A 24586-nucleotide genomic window follows, 5' to 3' on the forward strand; every position below is an offset into this window, starting at 1 on the left:
CCGTTGTACCATTTTTCATGCATATTTTGTATAATTTGCATAAAAAATTTAATATGTTCTCTGAGTGAGGCGAAGAGACACACACACAAATAATCATTAAACATGAGACGGTTTTTCGTAGTATTGCTTCTCTTTGCATCTAGTGGTAAACTTTATCTTAGATCTAATTTACAAATTTATTTTGAATAAAGATTAAATTCTTATAATTTAATATTCTAGAACCTATTTGATCTCTAATCCTGATATGCATCCAAATTTGTACAAGGTTCTCCAATCTCATCTACCTTTTGAAAAAGAATAAAATCATTGGCCGTGTTATGACTGTGTCACATAAGATCCATGAATCAAGTGTGTGATACTGATCCAGGCTATATTTTTTTGCATTACATGAGTCGATCTGCTTGATCATTAGAAGGCGTGCTTAATCGTCCGATTTCGGTCATACCCGTTCGGCCGTCCCTCTGATAGACTTTTCCCCAGACACGCAAGTTGCTTACGTAACAAAATTTTGTCTTTAATGTCAGTGGATCGATAATACATTTCTCCCGTTTATTGAGACTGGAGAGAATAATAGTCAATAGATCCTGCGTGTCAGTGGATAAGCGCTCTCTCCCGTTTGTTAAGACTGGAGAGAATAGTACTTATGAGATCGCGTGATCTCGTACGTTAACTTTTCGTACTGCCACGTCATTAAACATTTTAGATGTATACTGTACAGGTTGTTGGCGTCGTTCGAACTGGAGTTCGGATCACCTAAAGTAACTCAATTTTTGAGTTTAAATCTAGACCGTCAGATTCAAATCGGACCATCAGATTAAAAGGGCCCCATGCGCTCCACCAAGGGCCGGATTGGCCTGGATTCGAATCGGACGGTCCGTATCTAAACTCAGAAATTGGGTTACTTTGGGTGATCAGGACCCGTTCAAATGATAGTCCAGTTTTTAGGAAATGCCATTACTCGTGTCATACTTAATACTTATCTCTTTATCGATCTAAGCAACTAACTATAAAAAGACTAAATATCAAAATTACGCTTCCACACTACAAATGCAATCTCTACTCTACACGTGGCACAAAGCGTCCGTTCGATACTCTCTCCTCCATTAGCAGTTCTCTTCCTCAATATATGTCAACACATTGCATTTTCGAGTTTTCTTCTTCTTCTCGATCAAACTACTGCTGCTAAGGATCTTTTCGTGAGTCGCTCCTCCTTTTCTTCCAAATTTAGTTGATATTTCTTCTTCAATTGTTCCATCTATAGTTTATATACTATTCTGTTTTCTAATTTTATATTGTGAATGTGATTTTTCATCGGGAATGTGGCTCTATCTTTGGTGCAAATTTTGAATAATGCAGTATGTATTTTCTATTAAAAGGACTCTTTTATTGTTGCATGTGTCGCTTAATTGTTCATAACCAAATGACCAAATGATGCAGAGTAGTTGGCAAGGGTCTTTTTTTCTCAATGTGAATTAGAAATTGGTTAGGTGGTATCCTTGAACTTCATTGGTCTCTCTCTCTTTTTACAATGGAGGAACGGTAATAATATAATAATAGTGACCGAAGACTTTGAGTGAATAATTGTTTTGTCTCATTCTTCATGTACATGAACAATATTTAATGTCCTTTTTCGGAATTTCTATCGCTTATATATGAAAATTACATGATTGTTTCATAGTCTATCTCTCTTTTTACATTGGAGGGATGGTAATAATATAATAATAGTGCCCGAAGACTTTGAGTGAATAATTGTTTTGTCTCATTCTTCTCTGATTGCATTGCTCAATTATAAGTACGTCATGTACATGAACAATAATTAATGTCCTTTTTCGGAATTTCTATTGCTTATATATGAAAATTACATGATTGTTTCATCGTCTATTTGTATAATATGCACAATTATGATATCTCTGTTTCTCTTTTAATGCAAGTAGGGAGGTTTTTAATTGGCTTACGCAACTGACATTGATCCACTCTTGATGGGATCCATGAGTAGAGAGGTACTTTTAGTAATAAGCCTGATACTCTTTTCATTACAGATAGCAACTTCAGTACTGTACCAGTAAATTATTGAAATAATACCAGTATAGTCTTCTGGTTTTAGACTTACTGGTACCGTTTACGCTGGTTCATTTATTTTCTTTTGATTTTACCAGAATTGGGACACAAATGAGACTCCATAACATGAAGTCTTCGTTAGAAAGCAGTAAAATATTTTAGTAAATTTGTTTCAAGAATTTGTTGTATATATATCTAATTACAGGAAAATCCCAGTTTGCTGGGAAATGGAATTGTTGGAATTCTGGCGGAGTCCATTAACATATGGGAGAGAAGGACGCCGCTGACTCCTTCACACTGCGGCCGTCTTCTACTAGGTGGGAAGGGTAAAAATGGAATTTCACGTATCATTGTGCAACCGAGCACCAAGAGGATACACCATGATGCACAATATGAGGATGTAGGATGTGAGATCTCAGATGATCTTTCGGAGTGTGGTCTAATTATTGGAATTAAGCAACCGAAGGTTTATGCTATTTCTGTTTGCTAAAATGTTTTAGGAAAAAGCTGTCATTTGCTAGTTAATTTTTCGTCATCTTAAATGGTTCTCACACTTCCATCTTTCCATGATTAAATTTAAGTTTCATCTTTTGTCGAACAAAATGAGATGTAATGAAACAAAAAAAATATTTTTTAGCAAGTTACCCAAATTTTTTATGTTAACTATATATTTATTTTCCGATATTGATGTTGTCTATTTAACCCAGATGGAGATGATACTATCGGATAGAGCATATGCCTTCTTTTCGCATACCCACAAGGCACAGCAAGAAAATATGCCTCTCTTAGATAAGGTAAATGATGAAACATTAACCACAGGGGCAGATCTGCATGTTAATTGGGGTGGTTAAGCCACCCTGATAAATTAAAAATTAGTAGTTTTGTCATTTATATTTATAACTTTTATAAGTCTTTGTACCCCTTTTAGCCAACTTATAAAATAAAATTATGCTACAATAACTTATTCAGTCTTCCCAATCTCAATTTTCTAGTTTCGCCTCTAATTACCCAATCTTTTAGTTTGGATTTATTAATAAATTTGCTAACTAACTAACTAACTAACTAGCTGACTATTACAATCGATTTTAGATACTTGACGAGAGATCTTCCTTGTATGATTATGAGCTAATTGTTGGTGATGTCGGCAAAAGATTACTTGCATTTGGAAAATTTGCCGGCAGAGCTGGTTTGATAGACTTCCTGCATGGTCTAGGCCAGAGTAAGATTATGTAAACCTTGCTGTAATGTTACACCAGTTTGATCCACACAAGTACATCTCGTAGATTGTATTTTTGTAGAATCTTTCATTATTAACCACTGTTTCTTTTTTTCAAATGAAGGATATTTGAATCTAGGATATTCTACACCATTTCTCTCTCTGGGAGCATCACACATGTACCCCTCTCTTGCTGCCGCAAAGTCTGCAGTAATTGCTGTTGGAGAAGAAATCGCAACATTGGGACTTCCATCAGGAATTTCTCCTATTGTCTTTGTTTTCACTGGTGATGGAAATGGTGCGTGTCCACCACAACCTTTTACACGCTTTGGTCCATAAAATTTCACTGGTGTGTTCACATACAAATCACACCAAGCTAACAGTTTGGTCCTTAAAATTTTGAAGTTTCATTTGACAAATAAATTCAATTTGCATGCTTTGGTCCTTGTCTAAATGAAAAAAAATTACAGCACCTCTTTGGCATGGACTGAGTCATGTTTTATTTGCCCTGATATGTCATCCAAATGAACTTTCCACATTAGTATTGACTAAGAAGTTATTGACATTTTGAACAAAAACCAGTGTCAGGGACCAAAATGGGAAATCTAGAAGGTTAAGGTTAAAAGGGGAATATATTAAATTTTAGGTGCAATATTTTTTTTTTATAATTTGCTATACTTCTGATTATTTATAATTTTTGCTTAATGTGCAGTATCTCAAGGAGCACAAGAGATATTCAAGCTTTTGCCACATACATTTGTCAGTTCTGACCAACTTCCAGAGCTTTACATGGTATATTGAGTTTCCTTAAAATCTGTCTTTTTCCGAGATTCATGTCCGGGTGTATGGATGCAAAATTACGTAGTCAATTACTGTATCTCTGAAAATATTTCACAGTTGTATGAACAAAATTACAAAATTACGTGGATTTTCTAAATGTTTCCAGGGAACAGAGAAGAAATTAAAATCAACAAAGAGGGTCTTCCAGGTGTTTGGTTGTGTGGTGACTTCTCAAGATATGGTTTCTCCAAAGGATCCAACAAAATCTTTTAGCAAGGCAATTCAGTCTATACTATTTCCCAATTTTTTTTTTTTTTAATTTATCCTTCTTATTATTTCATTTTGAAATTTTTTTATTAGTTGTAAGCCTATATGGGTATGTTTGTTCTTTTGCATTATTCTTATTTGTGGTAACACATTTGTTTGCACTTGAACAATGTAGGTGGACTACTATACTCATCCAGAGCATTACAATCCTGTTTTCCATGAAAGAATAGCTCCATACGCATCTGTAATTGGTATTAACTACCTCTATTGTTGCTCAATTTCTCAATATTATTAGTAATTATTGGGACACATGCATACTACATAGACATTTGGACATGCATGTTAGTTCTATGCCTGTACATGATTAATCAACTCTGGTAGTACATTTGTACTTCTCTAATGTATAACAATATAAGGTTACATTTGACATTTGCAGTAAATTGTATGTACTGGGAGAAGAGATTTTCTCGTTTGCTGAGCACTAAACAATTACAAGATCTGATAAAAGGAGGATGTCCATTGTTGGGAGTTTGTGATATAACATGTGATATAGGAGGCTCTATAGAATTTGTGAACAAATCCACATCCATAGAGAGCCCTTTCTTCAGGTATAATGTTCACTTGATTAAAATTTTAGTTTGTTGATTTCATTGTAGAAATCATCTCAGCATTGTACATCTAACCATGTGGTTGTTCGTTCCTAATCAGGTACGACCCTTACACTGATTCGTACCATGATGACATGACAAGCAACGGTGTCGTCTGCTTAGCTGTAGATATACTTCCAACGGAGTTCTCTCGGGAGGTGAGAAAATTCTCATCAGTCCTTGTTTTCCATTATTTTTGGTAATCAGTAATAATTGTCCATTATGCTATTATTATAATTTTCTCTAATCACTTTTAAATAATTTTAAATATTTTATTTGAGAATTACTCCCCTTCTCGTTTTATTAAAGATAAATTCTATTGAAACCAATATATAATTGGAATATATAATTTAGGATTTTAGCCTATATGCAAAGATACCAAAATCAGAGCAGGTGCAGGGGTGGGTGGGTGGGATGGTGGGGTCTCCTGTTTTAACTATATATCAACTTTATTTTAAAACTGACTTCAGAAAAACTTTATTCAAAGAGAACCAACCAAGTTCCATAAAAATATTACCTCAACCAAGATAAGTCCATGAAAATATTACCTTGTGCAATAGTTGTTTTTAGTTTTACCACAGGATGGTCCCCTTTGTCCTTTGCTATTGCTTGTCCCAATTGGCTATTACATAGGATACACGACTCTTATTCTATCCCTCTCAACCAAAACATCCTTTTCAAATACAACAGTATATTTTTGTCCGAGTTTTGAACAAATGTTATACAGGCTTCGCAACACTTTGGAGATATATTGTCTCAGTTTGTCACTAGCTTAGCTTCAGCAAAGGAAATTGATGAGCTCCCTTCCCATCTAAGAAAGGCATGTATCGCTCACAAAGGAGCACTCACTCCTTTGTATGACTATATACGCAGGATGCGTAAATCTTTTATGTAAGTATAAAGTATCTCCTTTAATTAATTCTATATACTATTTGTCAGTTCTTTGATTTTGTTCTTTTTGATACTGTACCACTGTGGATAGGTTCATGTGATGGTTCCAGGTGGTCCCAGGTGATTTTCCTAAAAATTGCAAAAAATCTGATGAATTTATTAATCAACATAAGTGCAAAAATATCTGTGTTGGGGGGAAATATATCTGTGTTTAGTATAAAAGAAACTTTAAAAGATAGGAAAAAGATATTATTTTTCATTTTCTACTAACCTAGCAAATAACAATTTCCCTTCCAAGTACCTCTTGGGACTTATTGAACTACCAGCACAACTAGAATTAATGATTGCTACTTGCTAGACAATCAAAACCTATCTCTATTTTAAATTAAATTGAGAAAAAAGAATTTTCGTTCATTCTGTAATATATATTGAAATATAATCCAATTGCTACTCATTAACTTACCCACATTGCAGAGAAACATCAGCAGCTCCTTTGAATGGTCCATCTTGGAAGAAATACACTACTCTGGTCAGATGCCTTCTTCTCTTTTGTAGTGCTGCCTTTGTTTTCTTTTTTCTTTTGTAGTAAGAAATTTTTTGTATGAACATGTATGGATTTACTGGTGCAGGTGTCTTTGAGCGGGCATTTGTTTGATAAATTCCAAATTAACAAGGCCTTGGATATAATTGAAGCGGCTGGTGGATCTTTCCACCTTGTAAAGTGTGATGTGGGCCAAAGCACCGATGACTTTTCCTACTCAGAACTCGAAGTGAGTTTATAAGATGGTGATGTTGAATTTCAGTTTCAACTAGAGGTGACACTATTTGACCCGATCTGAGGAAATTGTGCAGCTCGACTTGGATATGATCTGACCCGATCCGAGCAGATATGACCCGGAACTTGACCCAATTCGATCCCAGACAAGCTGAAACCTGACAATTATCCAGAGCCAAACTGACCCGAACCTGACCCGACCCATACAATTACTATCTCTATAGTGGCAAAACCTGTTAGACTAGAAGAACTTGCCCGATCTGCCCCGACCCGCACCCAAGGCAATCCAAGATCCAACAATGGTTTGTAGTCAATTTGATTCAACCCAATTAGACCCAAACCCGACAAGACCCGATTGTCACCTCTAGTTTCAATTTTTTTTAATTTTACCTGTTCAGTTTAACCTTTATTTTTATTCTTTTTTACTATATTGGAGTCTGAATAAATGAAATGAACAGGGCCGTGTTATGTAATAACAATTATGAAATTATCAGGTTGATTATATGAACCTTGAGATGATTTATTAAAACTTTTGTATTGAACAATTTTTCAGGTAGGAGCTGATGACACCAGTATGATGGATAATATACTCGATTCATTAACCACCCTTGCAAACTCCAGTGAAAAACATGGAATTGTCTCTAAAGAAAGTGACTTATCTCTGAAAATAGGAAAAGTCAATGCAAATGAAACAGATAATTGTGTGCCCGAAAAGAGACCGGCAGTCTTAATTCTCGGTGCCGGAAGGGTTTGCCGCCCAGCAGCTGCGTTTTTGGCATCCATTGAAAAAGATCATAACGGATATAGTTCTGAGGGGGTTCATGTTATTGTTGCATCTCTTTTTCAAGAGGATGCAGATGAGGTGCTAATTTTTTGTATTTAAGTTTACGCCTAATCTTTTAAATAAAAATGTCTCTTTTTCCTGTTGAAAAATCTTTTTGTAGTTAAGTTTACACCTAATCTTTTAAATAAAAATGTCTCTTTTTCCTGTTGAAAAATCTCTCTAAGCACATGTACTGTCCATTTTGGACAGGTATTGGTAAAATTGTACTCTACCAATGATATACTTAATGGTGGTAAAAATCGGCGGGTGAAATATTTGATTTCGTTCTTTATGAGTACTATTTTGTGTGCAGACTGTGGAAGGTATTACCAACGCAACAGCTGTTCAGCTTGATGTCAAAGATTTGGAAAGAGTCTCTTTTTATGTGTCACAGGTAGATATATAATATCTGTTTTTGTTTTCAATCTTGCATTTCAAGTACAGTGCTGTCACTCATAGTATCAGACTTGGTACATGATTTATATGGTGCAAACCTAAAGCCTAGAATATATGAATTTATGTATTAGAAATAAACTGCTTTCTCACTTTTCCATTGTAGGTTGAGGTTGTGGTTAGTTTGTTGCCTGCTAGCTTTCATTCTTCTATTGCCAATGTTTGCATTGAGGTACATTTGTATCCTTTATTTTGTCTTTTACGATCTCATCTATGCACTATTTCTAAGGAAATTATTAGTGGGGTATAACTTTTTGATGTACCGACAGCACAAGAAGCACATGGTGACAGCAAGCTATGTGGATGATTCAATGTCAAAACTAGATAGTGTTGCTAAAGATGCTGGAGTGGCGATTCTTTGTGAAATGGGCCTTGATCCTGGCATTGGTACTGTTTTTTTTTTTTTTGTCATTTTAAATATAAAGAATTAATGAAACAACAACTTATGAAGGAGGAAAACAAATTTTAAATCAAGAACAGGAAAATTCGGTTTGTAATATATCCCGCATCATTTTATAATTGACATCGTGCATGATAATATGATGTAGATCACATGATGGCAATGAAAATGATTGACGAAGCCCATAAAAGAGGAGGAAAGGTCAAAGGTTTCACTTCTTATTGTGGCGGGCTTCCTTCTCCTGCTGCAGCGAACAATCCTCTTGCGTACAAATTCAGGTAACAAGGACTTATTTGAAAATTTGTATTTCTTTTTTTTGTTGTGAAAACACCATGTCAGATTGTTTTTATTATTCAGATGCACTTTTTTTATTTGATTTTAGTTGGAATCCAGCCGGTGCTATCCGAGCAGGGAGAAATTCAGCAATATACAAGCTTCTTGGAGAGACTGTAAATGTCGATGGTCTGTTCTCTTATTTTTAATTTTTCTTGGATCACTATTGAACTTTCCATTCATGTTTTTAATTACAATTTTGGTGCAGGTAAAGAATTGTATGACTCGGCAAAGAGCTTCCGCTTGTCAGACCTCCCAGCTTTTGCTCTAGAGCACCTACCAAATAGAAATTCATTGATTTATGGAGATCTTTACGGTATCTCAAAAGAGGCATCTACTATATACAGAGCTACACTTCGTTATGAAGGTTATGTTAATTTCATCTATTTGTCACAAGACTTTATGATACTTGACGTTCTGCTTAACTTTCTCAATTCCTTTTTTTTTTAATTTTTATTTGATTAATTAGAATAACACAATTTTTTTACTTAATACAAATCCAGTAGTTAAACTTTCACATTAGCATTCAATATTTGATTGATTAGAATTCAATAGAATATTTGTTCATTTGAAGAGAAGGATAAATTAGTTCTTTCATCTTAAAATAAAATATTAATAACAAGCTTAAATAAAAGTTTAAAATTATATTAAAGGCAGGGAAAATGAGAAATGTTACTTTTTCTTTTAGTGGGGAAATAAACAATTTTTCAAGTTTTGATGGGAAAATTGGTTATTTAGAAGTTTTTATTATGAGTATGACAACAATTATCCTAATTTAAAATGGGAAAAATAATAAATTTAACTGTTATGATGGTGAATAGGAAATTTAGAATATTTCAATGAGTATACCAACAATTCTCTCTTATTATAATTATTAACTTTTGGTTTCATTTGTTCAGGCTTCAGTGAGATAATGGCTACTCTCGGCAAAATCGGATTCTTTGAAATGGAGCCCCATCCATTTATCAAGGTGGCACCTCGGCCAACTCTCCGGTCCTTTCTTAATCACCTTCTCGGTTTAAACATGTCATCAAGTGCAAAAGAGGAAGAATTTATTCAAAGATTGGTTCAGCTAGGGCATTGCAAAGACAAAACAACAGCCTCCAAGACAATCAAAGCTATTAAGTAAGAATATAGACCCATTTAAATATCTTATATGCAATACGCAGTCCATTTTTTTAATTGACACTATGGCATGCAGATTTGATGTACTTAATATGTGAATTTTGTAGGTTTTTGGGACTCCATGAGGATATGGTCATTCCGGAGTCATGTTCAAGTGCATTTGAGATTATATGTGCTAGAATGGAAGAGAGATTAACCTACAAAAACGACGAGCAGGTCAAATATATATAATTAAGGAACACAAGTACAAGAAGTTTTTATATTTTCAAACATTATTAAAAGGAATGAATTGCATTTATAACAGGATATGGTTTTGTTGCATCATGAAGTGGAGGTGGAGTTTCCGGACAGTCAGCAAACAGAGAAGCACCGAGCAACACTTTTAGAGTTTGGAAAGATCGAAAATGGAAAATCCACTACTGCAATGGCACTCACTGTAGGGGTTCCAGCTGCAATTGGAGCACTGGTAAGTTGTAGTTAAATTTATATTGTTATACCTGGTAATTGGTAATTGTCGGTAGCCGGTAGTGGATCTGTCTGCCAAGTAAATGCAGCTTAGTGTCTTTTCTTGGTTTCTTTTTGCAGCTATTACTCCATAACAGAGTGCAAAAGAGAGGTGTTGTTCGACCTCTTGACTCAGAAGTCTACATACCAGGTACTTTCATCCCTAAAAAAAATGGAAAATTCTTTATCAGACGTAGAGTGTCTATAACATGTTTTTTTTTCTTATCCGTGGTATGTGTAATTTTGGCAGCTTTGAAGATGTTGGAGACAACTGGTATAAAGCTACTGGAGGAAGTAGAGAGCTCATGAAATTGTAATTAAGAACTTATCTTCTGTATTAACATATGTTAATAAATATAATTAGCAAAATGTTGCAATGCAATAAGACTAGTTAGTGGAATGCAATAAAGCCCATATAATTTTAAGGCTTGTGAAGTATAGTACTGCCATTTTTAGAAGACATTTAAATGCATAGGATTTTATTAGTATCATACCTGTGCATTGCAACGGGGACATATTATAAGAAAAAAAATATATCAACAAAAGTAATAATTATTCAAAAATTAAGATACATGTTAATAGAAAATTTATATGATTATGTATTTTTAATTAACTTTAATCGTGATCTCTCATAATAATTTGATGATATGATGATTCTTTATTTGTAAGTACCAATGATATCAAATAATAGCTCGATTTGATTCTAATATCAAATATCGTACAACAATTGAATATCGACATATAATATGATATCAAAAACATAAATAAAAAGTGTTATCGTGTATATATATAGGATATATACACACACACACACACACACACACACACACACATATTATAAGAGAAATATATATTCACACACATGTTCCAATTTATATTATTCTTTATTTTCAATTTATATTTTTCTTCTTCTTTGTTTCCAATTTAGAATATATATACACACACAGATTGATATATATTGAAAATGTATTCTAAATTGCTCACAACAATATGCATAGAAACAAGGAAAGAAAAATAAGGAAATAAAAAAAAATATTTTTATTGTGATTTGTATAGAAACGAAGAAGTAAAGAAACAAATAAATACAAAAATGGAAGGTGGAGTCGAGAAATATGAAAACAAAAAAAATAAGGAAACAGATAAATATATTGCTAAATTTCAGAGTCTCTTCAATTTTAATTGTAACGCATTGTGTGGCAACACATGTGATGAGTATGTTTTTAACTAAATTTAGACTTTAAAACAAATGCATTTAATCAAAAAAAGACAAATTATGTAATTGGAGGACTGAGATCAAATCCGAAGTTTCATCTTTCAATCGTAGCCGTTGGCGGATCGGACACCTAATGTGCTTAATAATAGAATGGAGATATTCACAACTAGTTCTCATAGCATTTGTAAACTATATATGTCAAATTACTAGCTGACTAAAATCAATTTAACCTTATAGCAATAAAATGTAAATAAACAAAAAGATTTGCCAAGCAGTTTGGTAACTAATATATCAAATATTGAAAAAAGAAAAGAAATAAAGCACGTCTCCAACAAAATATTTCAGAATTAAAAAGGAGCGGTCACTGAAAAAAAGAAAAAAGAAAAAAAAAAGATGATTACAAAATATTATATAACTGAAATGATGAAATATTGTATTACTGAAATGATGATAAACATTTATTAAAACTTATAAATGTAAACAAGATATATACAACTTCACCGTCACATGAATTCCTTGCTCATCTAATATAGCATTACCATGCACTGACATCATTTGCTACTATGAAGGGGCTTAGTAGCAGAATCAAGAGCTGATCTGATATTGAACGGCTCAGATAAATCAGAATGGACAGCTCCAAAAGAAAGACCATTCTGATATTATTTTAAGAGTGTCCCTTGACAACATCCAAGTTTGATTGAACAACTATGGTGACAAAGTTAACACCATCCTCCCAGGTAATGAATCAGATATCAGTAGATACTCCCTTTATATTACCAAGGCTGCAACTCAAACTTACTCCCATTAAGGATGAAATTGAAAATACATAATTTTCAGTACCAAATTGCACTTTGACAAAAATATATGATAAACAAATCAGCATTCAGAGATGACCAAAGAAGTGAGTTTTTGTTCTACTTCTTGCCAATTATGAACCTTAGTCACTAACGGGTGTGATTCTGCAACACCAGTTTTGCACCACGGATACGAGTTGTGATAATCAAATAGCAAAACCTTTATGCCCACCTCAGCACATTCCAGTGCATATCTCGGGTTGTCATCTATTAGAAATTTTGCACCAAGAGACCTATACAATAAAAAAAAAGGTATTTCAAATATACCGTCAAAAACCTCAAAATTACATATTTCCCCCTCTAAAATTCATAATATCATATTCACCCTTTCAAAATTTTAAAAACTTACAAATTAACCCAATTTATTGACTAAGGGTAAATTTACCCAATTTACCCTTGGTCAATATTTGATTTGATATTTAAGTTGCACTTTATGATCCAGCAAATATGCAATTAAAAATCAACGAAGTCTTGGTAGTGCATACAAATATTTTACTTATCTAGGAATAACGGAACGACATTTCTCATGTTTGTAATTCACTCAACTGTTAACTCAAGGGTTAGTCATGCCACATTTTAGTCCGATTCCAATATCATATTGGCTTGATTTCAATGACCTATTGGGTTTGACACAGAAGCTAATTTAAGATAGGGGCAAGATTGTCACTATCAGCATAATATGTCCTTATGTTATAAAATGTTTGTGTCAGTTGCATATATTACAAATTTTACATACAATTTGGATGTATCTTATAGTAATACATGCAATTTAAAAACAAAAGAAAAGAGTAAATCACAGCATCCACCATCAATGCCAGTACACACCAGTGCTGACTTAAAGGTGTACCAGTACCTGACTACCTGGTATCATATTCCTTGATAAAAAGCAATTACCTGCAAATCTCAGATTTTGGCTTGGATTGTCCATCCAGGGCAAAATGATTCCCAAAATGGATCTCCTCAAATAAACCGGGATAGTGCTTCTCAAGCCACTCTAATGTATGATCTTTTATAGCATTCTGCCTAGACCTTTTTCCAAATGAAATGAAATAAAATTTAATTAATTATTATGGGAAATCAATAAAAAAATAAAAAATTAGAAACAAAGGAATTAAGAACCTACGTTACAACAGATAAGCTACAAAAGGAAGAGAGGTGCTGGAGTGCACTCAATGCACCAGGTATGGGATGAATACCATCTTGAAAATAGTGTGTTTTAAAGAACTCATGTACTAAAATATCAGCTGCAATATTTAATAAAACAAAAGCATGTTAGAATTTACAATACATAAAACTCAAAATTGCTGAACACAAAAATTGAGTAGCACATGCTTTGAAGCAGTCGTAATATTTCTTAGATTTGGGTACAATGGGCCTGGTATTTAGCAGCCTGGGTCTCAAAATGAACCTAGAAAATAAATTAAAGACAAAAACTATATCAATTCCGAGTAACAACAACAACAACCAAGCCTCTAGTCCCAAACAAGTTGGGGTAGACTAGAAATAAAACCCAATCACAATCATAAAATATCTATGAGTTTCATTTCATGAGAGAATGGCTGTTTTTCGACCATTGGTCTATCGTTGGCTCGCCACACCTATCACGACCCTCCTCCTTTATCCTGTCTTGGGACAGGCTGTGCAGAAACTACACAGGCGGAGTTTCAATTCCAAGTAAAGAAAATAAAAAACTATTTAGTACCTTCTGATCTTGAACATTTCCATATCTGCATCAATTCCAAGTAAACAACATAAATGATCAAGACCAGAAGAATTTGGATCCAAAACACACATTATAGTAATACATACCTTAAAAAATTCATACACATGATATTCTGATACAGAGTGATTCCAGGAGCACCGATCAGCTATAAACTTATTTAGAGCTGATAGAAAACTTCCAAGAACTGTTAAATGACCACAGATGAGATAAATCAGACACGCATTAAAATGAACCTTCACAATTGAGCAAACAACTAAACAAGCATTAAAAAAAATTATGGATTAATAACAAACCTTCATCCACATCAACAGCAACAACCAATTTTTCTTGATTGGGGTTACCAGGAAACCCCAAAGGCTTCCCATTTCCACATTCACCGCTACCATTAACATGACAATTTGGATCAGAATTCTTCACAAGAAACAGTTCGGACCCATTAATCGGTTGCTTGTACCGGGCCACGGCACAGCTTTTTTGAATTTGATCCCTCCTAATACTCAACCCGTATTTTAGATTTAAACCCGATCCAATACCCATGTCAAAAGAAATCCTATTTTGGATCAAGCACCTCTCATTCGCCTCACTCAGATGAGAAAATCCACAAAAAATCGCGGGAGCAAGAGTACCGTTCACAGCCATTAACGGAGAAGAGCCACAGTTTCTCAAAAGGTACCGCGACAATAAAATAACCCTTCTATTTAACATAATAGCAATAATTCAATGCCCGCATTCCAAGAAAAAATAAAAAAGTATACCTAGGTATTACTAAAGATATAAAAAAATGTTAAGTAAATTTATATTAAGAAAAAGATGTAACTTTAAACTTCTGGCTATAATAACTCAGAATAAAAAAAAACATCTTTCCGAGCTATTTCATCCAATAACGAAAAGGTGGGCAATTGCTTTCTTTCATAAAAAAAACCAAATGATCAAATGAGGAGGTTGCGGCAAGGAGAAGAAGAAGGAGAAAGAGATCAGAACCCGATCCAAGTTTTACAAAAGATTCATCTTTTTTTGCTGGTAATAATTTGGCATATTTAGAACTAATAACCGGAGATAATTCATCCGGCGGGATCCAACGCTGCGTCTCGACTCTCGAGGCGATTAGGCGAAAGAGTTTCAATTGCTTTTTGTGAGAAGCGAAACTTCCGGGGGCCTTTTAGGAAAAAGTGCTCTGGTGCCGTCCAATCGGAGAATTCGCATCCTCTGAGATATCTCATATTTTGCATGACTTTTTGGAACATTTCAACCGTTGTAATACGTTCTGCGCGAATCTCAAAGTTCAAATAATACTGGCTGCCGACGTAACCCCGAATAGGCACCGGACACGTCGGTCACGTAAAATATGAGATATCTCAGAGGATACCCACTCCCGTCGAATCAGAATGAGAGAGGAATAAAGGGTGGAGCTTTTGTCCAAAGGGCTTTTAACAAAGCCACATTTAAAGTCAGTCCTAAACCATCCGATTCGTGCTAAATTTGGATGGACGGTTTAGATTTACGAAACCATTGAAATTTATTAAGTTTTAAATATGTTTGGACGAACCTTAACGCAAATCAGATGGTAAGGATCGGTTTTGGATGAGATTTTGTCCGAAGCCCTTGGTATAAAACCCAATTTGGAGTAGAATACTTGCAGCCGAGACAATCATTTCGGAGACTATTTGGATTACTGATAGTTCGCTTTGAGATGCGTGTAGATTAAAACGAGCGATTATGATATCAAGCTACACTGTCAGGCATTGCACTGGATCTGAATTCGTCCAATCGTATTCGTAGGGGACCAATGTCATTTAACATTTTTTTTTTTTCTAAAAATTCTGCATTTATATATTTGAGCATTTATTCCCATGGATAACTTTCAGTGGAAGGTTGTTCCATTGACTGATGACTCCTTTCTGATATCCCCTCCTGATCCTATTTGGCGCAAGATAGCAGTGGACGAAGGTCAAATTCTGTTAGGGGATATAGTCTTTCCACTTGAAGTCTTTGATCCGGTTGAGTTTGATGGAGGTTGGGAACCTGTGTCGTTTTGGGTGAAGATATTCGGGTTGCCTTCCTCGTTTTGAAATGGATCAGAGTTTACAAGATTGATCAATGAGATTGGGGGTACTATTCTTCAGGTTGATCCTTTATCTAGGGACAGGGTTAACATGAAGTATTTGAGACTCAAGATTGGTGTTTCAGAGAGATCTGACATTCCTCCATGTCGTAAAATGTTGTTTGCTGGTCCGGATGGGGTTTCTCGCTTTTACTGGATTCAATTTGTAGTAGAGGGCAATGGCAGAGGTCCTACCGGGGCGAACCAGTTCACAACCGATAATGCTAGAGCTCAACAGCGTCGGTTCAGACCACCCTTTCCTCAGGGGAAAATCCGACCTCACCCGAATCTGCCTCCTCCTTCCCTTGCGCAGCGGCCTCCTCATTCTGACTATACCCTTCCTCCGAGATTCCCATTTCCACCATATCAGTCGCCTCATCAGCCTCAGCCGTCTCAGCCATCACATCCACCTCAACCGGTTCAGTCGCCGCCTCAGCCGGTTCAGCTGTCTCAGCCAGTTCAGCCATCTCAACCGACTTTACTGCCTCTGCCGCCTCCACTGTCGGTGCAGCCAGTTCAACCTAGGCAGCCAGCATCAGCACCAGTGCCTAGGCAGCCAGCACCAGTGCCTAGGCAGCCAGCACCAGCGTCTATGCAGCCAGCACCAGCGTCTATGCAGCTAGAGTCTATGCCATCATCTCAGCCACTATTGCTACACCCACCGCTGCCGAAATCACCTCACCCTTCATCTCACCCATCTCAGCCTAAACCTACACAGCCTCCTTCTTCTCATCCTACATCTCAACCGCAGCCAATTACCTCTGTCACAGCGATTGTTAATAACAATTGTTTCTCTCCTTTATTGACTTAATCTGACCAGGGGGTTGATTTGAGTGATGTTGGGTCGGGTAATGGTTTGGATTATGATCCTTGGTCCTCTTCTTCACAGGCTGATGTGCCCCCTCCTCCTCCCCATCCACCTCAATCCATTGCCTCTAAGGATCCTTGGGAGAATGCTATTCGTTTTGAGAAGGAGAAAAAGCGCAAGGGTAAACATTCGGCCGCTACCATCTCGACGGAAGAAACCAGAAATAGTCTCCGGGTGAAACTCAATCAAATGGTGGGGGCGAAAGAGACTCAAGCTGGAGGGTCTGATTTGGCTAAGCCTTTGATTAAGGCAAAAACAGGTATGCAATTTTTAATTGAACAATTTCCTTATTCTTCCTTATCTGATTTGGATTTGGTTAAATTATACGATGTTAGTGGTTTTAAATTAGGGGACACTTTAGAAGATAGTATTAGGATAGTTCAATCTCTTCGGTCTCTTTCTAAGAACAAACTTGAGTCTGTGATACACACTAATTTAGGTACAGGTCAGATTTCTAGTTCAGACATTAATGACATAGCCCAATGTGATAATGATTTAGGGGGTTCTAATAGTTTCCATGGTTAAATTTTTAAATTGGAATGCGAGGGGCTTAGGAATGTCGGTTAAAAGACGATACTTGAGTGATATGCTTAGAGATAATAAAATTGATATGGTATGTATTCAGGAAACTAAGAAAGATACTTTTCATGATCGGACTTTGAGAGCTTTGAGTACCTCTATAAATATATGGGAATTTAAGCCCTCTGAGGGAGCATCTGGTGGTTTACTTTTTGGGTATAATGATAATTTATTCACTTTGATTGCCTCTTATGTACGACAATTTTCTATTACTTTGCATGTTAAGAATAAACTCGATAATTTTGAGTGGTGTTTTACTACAGTTTATGGTCCTCTAAATTCTGCATCACGAAGAGATTTTTTGTTGGAATTACAAGACATAGATAATTTAGGTATTGATGCTTGGCTTATTATGGGAGACTTTAACATGATTAGAAGAAGGTCTGAAAGGACTGGTTCCACTTTTAATCATATAATTAGTAGTAGATTTAATTCTTTTATTAGACATAATCAATTAATGGAGCTGTCTTTATCAGACAGAAAATTTACTTGGGCCCGATCTTTAAATTCAACATCCCAAGCTTTATTAGATAGAGTATTGTGTTCTACTTCTTGGAATTCTCATTTTAATTCAGCTAGACTTTCTTCTTTACCTAGAACATATTCAGATCATAATCCTATCATTTTAGATACATAAGCTATAATATTTTCTCCTTCAAAAATAATTAGATTTGATAAGACGTGGTTGGACTATGAGGGTTTTTATGAATTGCTCTCTTCTTGGTGGTTAGATAGCCCTTTGACAAATGATCTTGGTTTAAGTTGGAAATTAAAAATGCAAATTTTAAGGAGAAAATTAAGAGGTTGGAGTTCAAATATTAGAGGTGAAAAAAGACGACTTAAGGCTAGTTTACTCCATAAAATAGATAATTATGAACATAAAGTAGATGATTATACCATTTCAGATTTTGATCTTGATGATTGGCGTTTCTGTCAATCTGAGTTACATAAAATTTATCTGAAAGAAGAGCAATATTGGCAACAGCGATCTCGGTTAAAATGGTTTCTTGAAGGAGATCTTAATACTAAATTTTTTCATGTCACTGCTTCTTCTAGAAAAAAGAAAAATACTATTAGTTGTTTAGATATTAATGGTGTTACAATATATGATCAATCTATACTTTTACGACATATTACGGATTATTATAAAAGCCTTATGGGATCCTCTTCCACTAGAATAGTTTCTTTACAAGCGGATTTATGGCCAACTTCTGATAATTTAACTTTGGAACAACGTACCTCTTTAGAAACTCCCTTTACATTAGAAGAGATTAAACATATAGTTTTTGAATGTAATCCCTCTAAAGCATCTGGTCCGGATGGCATGTCTTTTCAATTTTATCAATCTTTTTGGGAAGTCATTAAAGATGATTTACTTAGAATATTCACTGCTTTCTATAATCATGAGTTAGATGTATCTAAATTTAATCTAGCTACTATTTGTTTAATTCCAAAAAAGGATGACGCAATTACAGTACGGAATTATAGGCCTATTAGTTTAATTAATTGTAGTTATAAGATCATTACTAAGTTACTAGCTAATAGATTAGCCTTAGTTTTGGATTCTATTATTGATCCATCTCAGACAGCGTACATTAAAGGAAGGTTCATCCTGGATAATGTAGTTAGTGCACATGAGGTTTTGCATCAAGTTAAGATTAATAAACAACAGGGTGTATTGTTTAAATTAGATTTTGAGAAGGCTTTTGATCATGTTAATTGGGATTTTCTTTTAGAAGTAATGCAGGCTAGGGGCTTTGGACAAAGATTTATTACATGGATTCGATTAACTTTAGAAGGAAGTAGAACGTGTGTTAATTTAAATGGTACTTTAGGTCATTATTTTTCTTGTAAGAGAGGGGTTAGACAAGGTGACCCACTCTCTCCTTTTCTTTTTATTCTAGTTACTGATGTACTTAACAAAATTTTACAAAGAGCTAAGTTAGGAGGTTATGTTGACGGGTTAGGAAACTTTCCTAATGTAGGTAATATTATGAATCTGCATTTTGTAGATGATACTTTACTATTCCTTAGAGCTGATAAGGATGTCCTATTGCATATTAAATGACTTCTTCTTGCCTTTGAGAATGTTTCAGGTCTTAAAATAAATTATGACAAAAGTGAAATGTATCCTCTCAACTTATCTGATTTAGAATGTGAGGATTTGGCTACTATTTTAGGATGCAAAGTAGCTTCTTTACCACTTACCTATTTAGGGGTACCTATTAATAACAAAGCCTTAAATGATATAGATTGACAACTTCTAATAGATAAGATTGAAAAGAGACTTCAAAGTTGGAAAATGGTCTTTACTCTCTTTAGGAGGTAGAGTCACCCTTCTAAATTCTGTGTTATCTGCAATCCCATTATATTGGATGTCTATGTATAGATTACCCACAAAAATTAGGAATAAGATAGATAAAATTAGACGTAAATTTCTTTGGCATGGGGGTAATTCCACAAGGAAAAAATATCACTTGGTATCTTGGAGGGAAGTTTGTAAAAGTAAAGATCAAGGTGGTTTGGGTGTATTAGATTTAAAATTAATGAATCAATCTCTTTTAGCTAAATGGTGGATTAGATTTCTTGATAATTCGGTTCATGGTACATGGAAATCACTACTTTTAAGTAAGTATGGCAGTAGAACCAACCCTTCAGTGTGTTCTCCATTCTGGAGATCGATTTTAAAAGACCATGTGGTCATTAACTTAGGTTTAAATAAGGAGATAGGCAATGGTAAGTCTACGGCTTTTTGGCTAGATAGGTGGTGTACTGAACATGCTCTACAGCATCAATATCCCAATTTATTTTCAATTGTTACCAATAGATTCGTGTCTGTGGCTGAGGCTTTTGTTAATTCTTATTTGCACCTTAGTTTTAGACGACAATTAACTGGAATATATAGGGAGGAATGGTTAGCTTTGCAAAATAGATTCTTTTAATTTACTCTATCTAACCAATTAGAAGATAGGATTATATGGCGATGGTCCACAGATGATAACTTTACTGTTCATTCCTTTTATAAATGGTTAGAATACGGGGGAATGCCTAATTCTGAATATAGCACCATATGGAAATCCCATATTCCATTAAAAATTAAAATATTTTTATGGCTTGTCCGAAAGGACAAGATTTTGACTAAGACTAACTTAGTCAATAAAGGCTGGCAAGGAGATACGAAATGCGTATTCTGTGACCACATGGAGAATACAGAACATCTTTTTGTTCAATGTTCTTACATTAGCTTAATATGGAACTGGATAGCCGATCATAATAACTTTAGTTATAATTGTCACACTTTAGAAGATTTATGGTTGATTGATGCTTCAATTCCTTTCAAGGATAGACTATTAATTGAATTATTACGAGGGACTGTACTATGGATAATTTGGTTAGAATGAAATAGATTATGTTTTAATAATAGTACCCCTTGTTCTATTAGGAGTATAGGTACTAAGATTATTTCTTTAACTCAATTTTGGTGTCAATCTAGAGGTGATGATTCTTTCTTTAAATTAAATCTTATAATGCCTTTTGATGTTAAAGATCTTCCAGATCTCCTTCTGTTGGAAGGGGAAAGAAGTCCAGAACCGACCCAAGCTTTGGACCTTCTGGTGCAGGGTTCTGGGGATGGCAACCTCCCATCTCTAATGTCTGGCGACGAGGAGGATGAAGACTTATTAGATCTATAGTACTTAGTTTTATGCATGTTATGATGTTTTTGTACTTTCTTATGTTCTTGCCTTAGTTGTGGGCATGTTATGTTTGTTTTTTCTGTTTTTAGTTTGTTTCTGCTATTGTTTTGAACAGTTGTACAGACTCGCCGTATTTGATTTTGGTACCAATTTTAGGTACCAGGTCAGATATGCACTGGTTTTTTATTCCAAATGAAATCGGTGGTAAATGCCACTATTTTTCAAAAAAAAAAATATTCTAAAAATTCTCTTGCCTCACTTTCAAATTACGACTTACGACATAAAAAGGGAAAATTATAGTGGAGTAAATATTAAAGAGGAGATCAGTTAATAATAGTTTATTTTGATAGTTCGTTTAAAAAAATAGTGTTTCAATTTGAAATCCAACATTATAGGTATAATATATATTATTTAAATATCATGTCTACAAAATATAATGAGATTTGGTATATGTTTTATGATATAACAGGTGATTTGAAATTTAAATGGTCAACGGCTCTTATTGTATTATCAAATATTGCTTAAATTATATGTCCAATAATATACCTATAATTTTTATTTTTTTATTTTTTTAAATCTGTTGTCAAGATTGTTAAAATAACCATTGTCAAATAATCCCTCATCAATACTAAATTATTTAGAATTAGAAGTACTCTTAGTAATAAAGTAAAATAGTATTCAATAAAAGAATTAAAATGTCCTCATATGCTATATTAATAAGGGGCTAGGCCACTATGACATTGGTGTTATTTGAAATTAAATAACACCAACTTTTAAACCCTTAGATCTGCCTTGAGATTCGTACAAAATAAAGTGCTTGAACAGTAAAAGCGGATATTACGAATCTCAAGGCAGATCTAAGGGTTTAAAAGTTGGTGTTATTTAATTTCAAATAACACCAATGTCATAGTAGCCTAACTCATTAATAAGTTACAAAGTAAAGATTAAAATGTCAAAAGTTTTAAAAAATGATAGATTAACTTTATTATACCTAATTAAAAATATGTTTAAATTTTTATAACAACATCAAGATTTCCCTACCTCAAAAAAACATCAAGATTTCCAAACCTAGAATCATAACTCAATCGCTAAATTATGATTCGAGATTTTGGAAATATATGTTATATTTGGATTTTTGAAATTTTTTTTTATGTTATGGATAAAAATTTCTCACCCAGCCCTCTAGCTTGCATACAATTAATTAATAAATTTCAGCCCAGCTTATCAAAAGCCTTTTAAATATCGGCCTTGAAAATGTAATTATTTTTTTGTTTAAACTTGTTTCCAAAACTTATATTTTTTTTAATAGAGATTGTTATTTATCAGTTATTGCTAGCTGATCTTTAAAAAATAAATAAATAAATCAGTTAAAAGAAGAAGATATAAGATTCAGTACAAATTTAAGACATTAAGATGTTTCAAAAATTGCAATATCAAATATTAACTAACAAATTAAAAAAAATAATTGCTAGTATAGTAAGAATTTGTGTATGTATTAACAATCAGAACTGTGTAAACAATATAAAAAATTATTGTATAATATAGATGGCACTTATTCAACAAAACCAACTAGTTTTGTGGAGTATGGCTAATATAACATCAGTGTCATTTCAGTCTATATAACACCAACTTCAAAATCTATCAAATCGAGTTCAAATGGTGAATCCAACCCGTTCAAACTAATTTACTTTATGAGTGATGCGTTTTCATGCAAACTTTTTATATTTTCGAGTTATTTTAGTATCAAATCAAGCGACAAAAAAATTGAAAAATGAATGTATTAAAATTAACTTAAAAACTCACACATTTGACCGCTTGACTTGATACCAAATAAACTAAAAAACTTATAAATTTTACATGTAAACGCACAACTAATAAAATAGATCGGTTTGAACGGTTTGGATTCATCATTTGAACTCGATTTGATAAGTTTTGAAATTGGTGTTATATAGACTAAAATAACACTAATGTTATATTAGCCATACTCAGTTTTGTGCCCTTCGGCCATTAGCAGTATAATTTTCATTAAGAACAAAAAAATAAAATAAAATCCTTTGTACAAATTAAAAGAACCCAGTTCCACTTTGAAACTGTACTTATATATATAAAAAAAATCTATACATACATGAATGATATATATCAATTCGTTTACCCCACAACAAATCCAAATTCAACTAATTTTACCAATTTACCTTTCAAAACTTGTTGGTGTTTTGGGAGTATGAACAATTCCTTGCTCAATATCACCTCCTCTTGGACTGCCAGAGGGCCCCACAACCTGTTTCCCTCTACTTAGAAGCCTCTTAAGAGACCTAAACCCAGCTGAAACTGGCGATTTCATCTCCTCTGGTGGTACCATGTTTTTCATTGTCCGTGTCGGCACATCGATAACAAGCGTACCAGTATCTCCTCTTTTCCTTGAACAAGAACTGTTGGAACTAGATATGGTTACTGGTACCGTACCTGTAGTAACATCATCCTGGATACCGTAAAACAACATGTTGGTCGGCAGTACCTGGCCTTCAGTCACATAGCCTTCCCGTGAAACGGCATTCAATGAGTGAGCCTGCACCGACTCTAAATTTGGTTCTTGGGTGTGTACCGAGTCGGTGCCAACCGCACTACGGCACAGAGGACAAGTGGTGTGAGAATGAAACCACATGTCTATGCACTTTACATGGAATCCATGATTGCATTTTGGTAGAATTCTCACCTCCTCTCCTTCGGCTACATCCGACAAACAGACCGCACACTCCAGCTGGTTTTTGAACCCCTTTGCATCAAAAATTGTAGCTTTTAAGGATTGAAGCACAGCCAAGTCAAGGCCACGGCTGATCACTGGTAAATTGTCGGTCGCAGGGGCTAAGTGGGGTTGTTGGTAGTTCCGCCGATGGCCGTTACGCATGGCCTTTTTTGCATAAAGATAGACTAGAGCCATCACGACTACTACTAAGAACATAAATATAACAGTACCCAGTAATGCTGAAGTATTGAGGTCTGGAGATGATCCTTGATTATCTGACATTGTCAGAGGGTTTTCAGATTAAGTCTTCGTGTTTAGTTTTGCTTGTGATTTAGAGAGAGGGAGATGGGTTATGAGTGATTTGGTTGGTAGTTGAGGAGAAAATTATACAGGAGAGACCGAGACAGAGTCAGTCTTAGCGAATACAAGTCAAATAGAGGGGGCGATGCATGAGAAAGGGACATGACATGGATCTCCGAATTAAGATCTAGTAATCTGCGTCGTTATATAGGACTTAATGACTTATACGTGACACACT

General features: G+C 34.6%; 3 protein-coding genes and 2 long non-coding RNA genes across 9 annotated transcripts; 2 read left to right on the plus strand and 3 right to left on the minus strand.

Moving 5' to 3' along the window:
- The first annotated feature begins 998 nt into the window (after positions 1-998).
- LOC144553429 (lysine-ketoglutarate reductase/saccharopine dehydrogenase bifunctional enzyme) lies at positions 999-10636 on the plus strand. Of its 4 annotated transcripts, none has more exons than XM_078301585.1 (26): positions 999-1196; positions 1932-2000; positions 2264-2524; positions 2766-2852; positions 3148-3277; positions 3399-3572; positions 3987-4066; positions 4221-4331; positions 4497-4572; positions 4758-4929; positions 5030-5126; positions 5696-5859; positions 6334-6388; positions 6489-6629; positions 7188-7496; positions 7771-7851; positions 8017-8082; positions 8180-8297; positions 8459-8588; positions 8693-8772; positions 8852-9010; positions 9543-9768; positions 9876-9984; positions 10073-10234; positions 10354-10423; positions 10523-10636. In XM_078301585.1, exons 2-26 carry the CDS (start codon positions 1980-1982, stop codon positions 10579-10581), a joined length of 3138 nt encoding a protein of 1045 aa, XP_078157711.1. In that variant the 5' UTR covers positions 999-1196; positions 1932-1979; the 3' UTR covers positions 10582-10636. The 4 variants fall into 4 exon arrangements, with proteins under 4 accessions (XP_078157711.1, XP_078157713.1, XP_078157712.1 ...); XM_078301587.1 differs by having other exon boundaries at positions 1003-1200; positions 1935-2000; XM_078301586.1 differs by having other exon boundaries at positions 1022-1196; positions 1935-2000.
- On the minus strand, positions 1159-1343 carry LOC144553430 (uncharacterized). Its single transcript, XR_013511370.1, has 2 exons — positions 1271-1343; positions 1159-1237 (listed from the first exon to the last, which is right to left on the minus strand). It is a non-coding gene; the product is annotated as an uncharacterized LOC144553430 (long non-coding RNA).
- A 1165-nt stretch (positions 10637-11801) lies between the features above and the next one.
- LOC144553431 (Haloacid dehalogenase-like hydrolase (HAD) superfamily protein) lies at positions 11802-15248 on the minus strand. Of its 2 annotated transcripts, XM_078301589.1 has the most exons (6): positions 14356-15248; positions 14149-14246; positions 14042-14066; positions 13463-13583; positions 13234-13368; positions 11802-12572 (listed from the first exon to the last, which is right to left on the minus strand). In XM_078301589.1, the coding sequence occupies exons 1-6, from the start codon at positions 14765-14767 to the stop codon at positions 12362-12364; spliced, it is 1002 nt and encodes a 333-aa protein (XP_078157715.1). In that variant the 5' UTR covers positions 14768-15248; the 3' UTR covers positions 11802-12361. The 2 variants fall into 2 exon arrangements, with proteins under 2 accessions (XP_078157715.1, XP_078157716.1); XM_078301590.1 differs by lacking the exons at positions 14042-14066; positions 14149-14246 and having other exon boundaries at positions 14356-15224.
- On the plus strand, positions 13625-14068 carry LOC144553432 (uncharacterized). The gene is made up of 2 exons (XR_013511371.1): positions 13625-13787; positions 14015-14068. It is a non-coding gene; the product is annotated as an uncharacterized LOC144553432 (long non-coding RNA).
- Positions 15249-23372: 8124 nt separating the features above from the next.
- LOC144552379 (RING-H2 finger protein ATL60-like) lies at positions 23373-24432 on the minus strand. Its single transcript, XM_078300387.1, has one exon. The coding sequence runs from the start codon at positions 24328-24330 to the stop codon at positions 23494-23496; it is 837 nt and encodes a 278-aa protein (XP_078156513.1). The 5' UTR covers positions 24331-24432; the 3' UTR covers positions 23373-23493.
- Positions 24433-24586: the final 154 nt, after the last annotated feature.

The sequence above is a fragment of the Carex rostrata genome, chromosome 4 (genome assembly GCF_964058835.1).
Source record: "Carex rostrata chromosome 4, lpCarRost1.2, whole genome shotgun sequence".
Taxonomy (NCBI): domain Eukaryota; kingdom Viridiplantae; phylum Streptophyta; class Magnoliopsida; order Poales; family Cyperaceae; genus Carex; species Carex rostrata.